The sequence below is a fragment of the Rhododendron vialii genome, chromosome 2a (assembly GCF_030253575.1).
Source record: "Rhododendron vialii isolate Sample 1 chromosome 2a, ASM3025357v1".
NCBI lineage: Eukaryota > Viridiplantae > Streptophyta > Magnoliopsida > Ericales > Ericaceae > Rhododendron > Rhododendron vialii.
The window spans coordinates 6,245,582-6,253,130 of record NC_080558.1 but is presented as its reverse complement, the minus strand read 5'-3'; the positions used below and the strand labels follow the sequence as shown (position 1 = coordinate 6,253,130).

The following is a 7,549-nucleotide window of genomic DNA, read 5'->3' as shown; positions in this document are numbered from 1 at the left end:
GCTATGACCATCCAATAAATACCACTCGAAAACTCAAGATCGTGACCTCAAAATATAAGCGGAGGTGGTGGTGAGGTTGTTGAATTTTTGCATGACTTCGACAATGGGACACCACACAATCCCAAATTCCCATCATATGAACTATTTTCGAATGTATCAAATTGCTTCCCCTGAGGTATACGACCAGTGAGTCGATTATGACAAACATTAAAGATGGAAAGGAAAGTGAGTTGGGTCAGTTGCCAGGGGATGTGACCTGAGAGCAGGTTTTGAGATAGGTCCAACGACTCCAATTCTGTCAATTTTGCTAACGATGAGGGGATAGCGCCAGTAAGTTTGTTGTTGGAAATGTTTAGCAATTGAAGCCCACAGAGACTTCCAAGGGATTCTGGGATATCCCCAACGAATGTGTTGTTTGAGAGATCAACAACCACCAAGGCAATTTGAATCTTTTCGTATAACCTGTCTGTCCCTTTGCTGACCACTCTCATTGAGTAATCGTAGCTCCACTCAACTGAATAGGATAGTGTCATGTGATTTGTTGGACCGGGATGTACCTTGGATTGAGTTTTTGGATTTGCATTCATATATGTCAAATTCTCTTTGTTGATCATTTTCATTCCATTCCAGTTACGAATGTATTCTGTAGGCAAATTACCTGAAAAGCCATTGCAAGAGAGGTCAATTATCTGCAGCTTTGGAAACTTTGAATTGTTTTTGGGATCCCCAATGTTGCCGTGGAATTTGTTTGATCCCAAAATAAGAAGCTCTAACTTATGAAGAGCTCCCAACCAAGAGGGGAAAGTATCCTCAATCTGATTATTTTGAAGAACAAGACATTCTGTAGACACCCCATTCTGGTCTGTCCAGATAACGTTATCTGTTGACCTTTTGTTTCCCCAATGATGATTATAGTCGAGAACAGTCTGAGGACGACGGTGTGTTTGAGGTTTGAGCGTCCCTAACCCCTCTCAAACCCATTTCAAACCCTTCAAACTAGAGCCAAACAGCCCCAGCAAAACCCAACTGGCACACGCCAGTGTCTTGGAGGCGTACGCCAGTTAACTGCCACGTGTCAGTCATCGACCATTGACCCAGTTATTAGTGGCGCACGCCAGTTTATATGTGGCGCACGCCAGTCAAATCCAGTCAAATCAACTTTATTCAGCCACATGGACGAGACTTTTGTGCCACCCTGACGTCGGCCACAGTAGCCCCTGATGATTATATCGGCCAGGATCGTCCCCCTTCTCTCCTACACCCCCCATCAACTAGTCCCATGCATTTAATGCATGGGAAGGCTCCATTCTTGTGCCAACCAGCCAAACAAGGCCTTGGTCCCTAACTGATCTCAGTCTCTCCCTCCTATAAATACCCCCCTTGCATTCATTTGCAAGGGGTTAGCCTCATTAAAGAGCACAAAGTTTTCTTCTCCTCTCTTCTTGCTCTTCTTCTCTCTTCTTATTCCATTGAAAGAGAAAGGAAAATAGTCCCCTTCCATACACCCATTGAGGTTCAGTCACCATACAACCTCCATTTTCAATCTCTAAAGCTCAACACAACCTTCAAACCTCAATACAAAAAGGTATATCACCTTTGCGTCCCTTCCTGTTTTCAGCTCCTGAGGGTGATCAGTAAGGTCCAGGCTAGTAAACAATGCTAGTCCTGGCCTTAAAATGGTAAAATACAAAGATCATGTGAGGGACTACGTGGCGCACGCCAGTGACTTTCAGCCGTACGCCAGTAATGGCGGTATGTGCACTACTGGCGTGGGGATCATCGGTCACCTGTTCTTATTTTAATGTCTTCTTTCATCACCCATCAGCATGCTAAGAACCAGTATATTGCTTTCTGTGTTTGGACTTGATTAGTCGTACCATCGATCGCTTGCTCTCTTTTTGTCTTGAAAGGCCTCTGGGATCCTTCTGGTCGTGTTCCAGAGCCCAGATGATGCAAAGCCAAGCACTGGACTGTGATATTACCTGCGTACGGCACTTGAAACTGGCGTACGGCAGTAGGCCCACGATTCAGTGGCTGGCCCTTGCATCTTAGTGTGACCTTGGCCTACTTCCTGTCCCCACTCTGTTTAGGGGGCTTCTTGCCTATTTATATGGCTTCAAGCCATCTCATCTGTCTGTAAATATATTTTGTTCTATTTAACTGCATGGTTTGTCCTGGGTGTGCGCAGGTCCCTTTCCAGAGCCCAGAGGGTTGAAAACAAAGACTGAGCAAACAAACAAGTGGAGTACGCCAGTTGTAGGTTGGCGTGGGCATGTTCTCACAGTATGCAGTGGTTCGGCCAGTGCATGCTGGCACAGAACCTGCTCACGTCCCTGCAGGGCAGCGTATTTCAGGTTATCCAGTTTGCTCAGTACTTGTTCTCAATCTATGTTTAGCATTGCAATCAAGTCATCCATAAACCATTTTGCCACATAAATCTGCAACTTGTCACAGCTTTAACCCCCATTAAACTGTTCCCCCGCCCTAATTGGCTGAAAATGATCAGTGAGAGAAAAATGCAAACACTTTGCAAAAATGCCCGAGTAGAGATCGATCTCTGGATTGGGCGAGAGGGGTGCCATAAAATCCTTCCCCTCTCATAACCTGGCTCCCGAACATCAGATATCGAAGGTGACGACGGTCCAGTCTACAAGCCTTTTCAAAAATCAAAACAAACGTGGCAAACGTTTTCGAGTTCGGTTCCTTGGGTATTTCTCACCGCTAAAACCCGAGTGGCGACTCTGAATTGAGGCGTTTCGCCGCGCTTTCTCCGAAACAAAGGGCCGCACCCAATTTTACAAACAAAATTTCCGGGTAGCGTGCCCACAGTGGCTACTCTGCTAGGGACTCATTACATTGATTGATATTTGGCAATTAATACATAATTGAACAAATTTCAAAAGCTTGTCAAAACAGTACGCTTCGCACTGCTGAAGAACGGAATGGTAACGTAACAGGATCTCAGTATCCGACCAATCCGAACTGGAGCTTTTACTATTGTTCATTTGTGTAATTTTCTCCGAGTATTGATTAATAAAAGTGAGCCAAACTTCAAAGGGCATTCATTTCAAAAAGCGTTGCATTTCTCTCTCGTCGAATCGTTCTTCGGCATTCTCCGTTCGTATCGATGGTTAGGCAGCCCCGTTGAGGTGTTTTGGGTAACCGGCACAGTTTACTGGAGACCGGGGTCCTCGAACGCCCAACAACCTTGGACGATGATGAGTCGTACTACCGTTCGACCATTGCTTTGCTCTACGTGTTGCAGTGGGAGGTATATCGCGGCTCTAGTCAGAGGAACCCCTTTAAAGCCAAAACCGGCCTCTACAGCGATTACAAAGCATTAGAACCTTTCAACCTAAGACAGGAACCCGCAGGGTAGGATTACTTGCTTCTAACCCCATATCCTGTCTATGTGTTACCGCTTTCCATACCGCATGCTTGTACATACATTCATGATCGTTTTGCGTAGGAGCATGCTAAGGCGGCTTCTAGGATGCCTTTTGTCGAGTCTGCCTCGCGCCCGTTCGGCGTTGCCTTGGACCGATGACGAGTCGTGCATCTCGATGTTGCACGTTACCCAAAAATTTTCAAGTCCTTAATCAATGAGGCTTCGGGAAATCGATACTTTCTAAATCTTTGCCCAATACCCCATCGAGGTTTCAAACCGAAAAACCAGGAACAATGGAGAGAATGACGTGATGCTTACACCACTCAGGTTAAAAGTGCTAATCACTTACACCGCTCAGGCTCCGGCACAGTGTTGCTTACGCCGCTTCGGTTACAGTATCACGCCATCTACACCGAGTTGTTCCGAAATCAATCTTTGAAACTTCGAGAAGGGAGAAAACCAAAGGCTTAGGCTGTTTCGGCATCTCTTAGTAACATTCAGTCAAGGACACACCGTCAAAAAGAAAATCCGAGGATTCCATGGCAACTGTCCGAGTGTCGTAAAGCAGACTCCCTCTAGTTCTAGAGTCTAGGAGGACACCGACGACGTTGGCATGATCATTTTTCCATTCTTGTCGATTCTTTCAAATAAAATGATTGCAGGCCGTCACTGAGCTCTTATACCTTGCTGTCTAGTCATGTCGATGTCAAAGCCGAATTTCGAAATCAAGAGCCAAACCTACTTGGGGCCGTCCGTCGGGTCCGTCTGAAAATCTGATTTGGGGTTTGTCTCTCAGTCGATCACAACAGAAGCTCAGGCCTGCGCTTTGTCACGGGAGGATTCGCCATCGACTACTCCGCACGAGTCCCCTCCGTCTATTCCGTCTCCACCGGCATCTCCCAAGCTTGTTAAAATAGAAGTACTAGCCATGGCGGATGTCCCACCTAAGAATCTTGCAACCGTGTTAGCCGATCTGCAGCGTAACCTAGCCATCATGCAACAAAGGGCCGACCAGGCCGACGCCTCCATGGCCAATCTTCAAACCCTAATCGAGGAGCGACTCCCCCTTGTAGCAGAAGGAGAAGGCGGTGAAAGGCGTGAACAAGGAGCCGCTGCCGAAGAGGAGCCACTAGTCAAGAATCCCGCTCCAAGCCCAGAAATGGCAGCTTTGGTCGCCAAAATGGCCAAGTTGGAAGAAGTTGTTGCCAAATCCGAAAGAAAAGGGTCGGGAGTACTAGACAGGACCGCCTCTGCCCATTCCCGAATGCCAGGCTCCCCGACCAGTTCAAAATGCCCGACTTCGCAAAGTTCGACGGTACCGGGGATCCGAAAACTCACCTATTGGCCTATCATGGCGCGATGAAACTACATGGTGTCGGGGAGGATGCTATGGCTCAGCTGTTTCCACAAACCCTTGCCGGTCCCGCCTTCCAGTGGTTCCTATCGCTCGACATCTCCAAGAGGCGGACATGGGAGGACATCGGCACGGCCTTCAATGCTCAGTACAGCTACAACGCCCAACTCAAAATGACCACTCGGGAGTTGGAGTCCACCAAGATGACTGCAAAGGAGTCCTTTGCAGACTTTATCCAAAGATGGAGAGCCAAGGCCGCTCTCATGCCCGATCGCCCAAGCGAGAAGGATCAGATCCGCATCATCTCCCGTAATCTGCAGCCGGACTTCGCCAAAAACCTTGTGTTAGTTCAGGGCGCAAACTTCGAAACCTTTTATGACTCCGGGCTGGCCATCGAAGAAGCTCTTCAAACCAGCGTTCTGCCCAGGAGCGACAATTCCTCCTCCACCTCAGCCTCAAAATCAAAGCCCCGTGCATACACCGGGAACAGCACTGCCTTGTTCGGTGGCAACAGCTATGCCAATGCGAACTCTGCTAACAACCCCTCGGCCCAAAGCTCCAACCACATTGCCGACATCAACCAAGTTCAAACCCCTCAAAGACCCCGAAACCGCAACCAACCCCGTAACTTCGCCAATTTTGAGATACCACTTTCCTCGGTGTTGGAGAAGCTAATCAAAACCGGACACCTCAGGCCTCTAGCCCCAACTCCACTCCCTCAAAATCCACCCCCTAGCCATAACCCCGGTGCTTTCTGTGCATATCACCAAATGCCCAGCCATTACACTGACTCTTGCTATCGCCTCTGTCATGCGATACACGACTTGGTGGACAATGGCACCCTTCCAACTCCACCCACAAAGCCAAATGTCATTTCCAACTCCCTGCCTAAACATGACCTCAACCCTCAAGTAAACCAGATAAACCTCAGCTCCACCATATTCAACCCTACCGACCATATTACCTCAACCATCGACCCAAAGCCAGTCGTACCCTTTCCCTCTGAACCAAGCATTAACATGATGGCCGCCGGTTGGGCCATGGAAGACAAAGCCAAAGAGTGGGAAGAGCTTTGCAATGATTGGACCGAACAGTATAACATGGGGTTTCCCGCGCACCCTCAGGTCAATCAAATATGGCTAGACCAGTGGGCAGGAGAATGGAATGCGGCACAGGCTGACCCTCTGGATGGTCTCTCTTTGTTCGCGCTCTTTTACCAGCCCGAACTGAACCAAGTCGAACTGGAAGTCGAGGAATACGTGTGGGATCCGCAGCCTGATGAATGGCAATTGGGTTAGGGTCTCGAGGCCAATTTGAACCAAGACGGCATCAGTGAGGGGTACTGGGACCAATTTCAAGAAGGAGAGATTGTTCCCGATATCCGTCGCCCGCTCGGCGCTGTGCTACCTTTGGTGGATGCGATTGCCGGGATGGTCGGCTGCTGCGCCCATGAAGTCGACCCTACTCTCGACATCGTCTCCGTGAAGCAGCCCTGCCCTATCATTTCGACCCCCGGAGACGACTGCTCAATCATGGTCCTGGATGCGCCTCCGGTCGACCTCTGGGATGCAGAAGAAACCGTTAAGACTCCACCGCCTGCTGATATTTGGGACATCGACAACATTGTTGACCTAAACATGGGGAGCGAAGTATGGACCGTCAATGCTGCTCTCGTCGATGGAGGATTTTGGGACGTTCCGTTCGTCACTAACCCGGGGGCGCCGTTTGAGGAAGAGGCTGCACAGGACCCTACCTTTTGGGAAGGACTAGTAATGGAAGACTTGGAATGGGAAACAGCTCTGGGGACAGACTCTCCTGCAACGGTGGCATCAACGGACAAAGGAAAGTGCAAGCTGGAAGAAGTACCGGCTGATCTGTGGGACTCCATCGACTCATCTTCTTGGTGGGACGTGGCCAATGTCACAAGGAGTGGCCGAGTGTTTCAGCCATCCAATCTTCAGGCTGGAAGCTCGTCCAATCCGCCCGGTCAGAAAACCACTGCTCCTGTTGCTCAGAGGAATGATCCGCTCTTTCCGAATGGGATTCCAGAAGAAGACGCCATTTTGAAACAGCTCTAACGGATTCCGGCCGCTGTCTCCATCTGGGGTTTAATATCGTCATCAAAGGAGCATCGTGAAAAGCTGTCATCAGCATTGGCCCGTCTCATAGTGCCCATTGACATCACTCCCGAGGCCATGATTGCCCTCGTGCTGCCACTTCTCTCTAAGCACTCCGTCACTTTCACCGAGAGGGATTTGCCCATCGAAGGAACCGCTCACAACCGCCCGCTGCACATTACCGTTAAGTGTCGGGGCCATTGGGTGCCAACCGTGCTAATTGACAACGGCTCTGCCATCAACGTTTGCCCAATAAGGGTTGCCTACCGTTTGGGGTTCTCAAAGAGTGACTTAACGCCTTCCAACTTGGCAGTTAAGGCATACGACAGCACTCGCCGCATGGTGGAAGGAACTCTGATGCTGAAACTGGATGCTGAGGGTTTCGAGATGGACGTAGAATTCCACGTGGTCGATGTCCCTGCCACCTTTAACCTGCTGCTGGGCAGGCCTTGGCTTCATAGGGCCGACATCATGGCAGTACCTTCAACCCTGCACCAGAAAGTCATGCTGGGGCTCCCTACCGGGACTTTAACGATCTGCGCGGATTCCGGGATCTGCCCGCTCATAGATGATGGGACGCCTGTTTTGGGTATTATGCACGGGGAAAAAGACTCGGACTTCGGAGGTTTCTCTTTCGACACATCTGGCTCAGTCCTCGCCATCGCCATGGATGATGACTTCATCATAAGC

General features: G+C 49.5%; 3 protein-coding genes across 4 annotated transcripts in view; all 3 read right to left on the bottom strand.

Annotated features, from left to right (window-relative positions):
* LOC131317012 (receptor like protein 27-like) overlaps positions 1-7,549 on the bottom strand; it is a 74,300-nt gene that overhangs the window by 502 nt on the left and 66,249 nt on the right. The gene's annotated exons all lie outside the window — the stretch shown is intronic.
* Positions 1-7,549, bottom strand: part of LOC131316765 (receptor-like protein 7) — an 81,815-nt gene that overhangs the window by 17,142 nt on the left and 57,124 nt on the right. The window lies entirely within an intron of this gene.
* On the bottom strand, positions 48-6,630 carry LOC131317015 (receptor-like protein 9DC3). The gene is made up of 4 exons (XM_058346598.1): positions 6,455-6,630; positions 6,150-6,373; positions 5,960-6,084; positions 48-815 (listed from the first exon to the last, which is right to left on the bottom strand). Exons 1-4 carry the CDS (start codon positions 6,628-6,630, stop codon positions 48-50), a joined length of 1,293 nt encoding a protein of 430 aa, XP_058202581.1.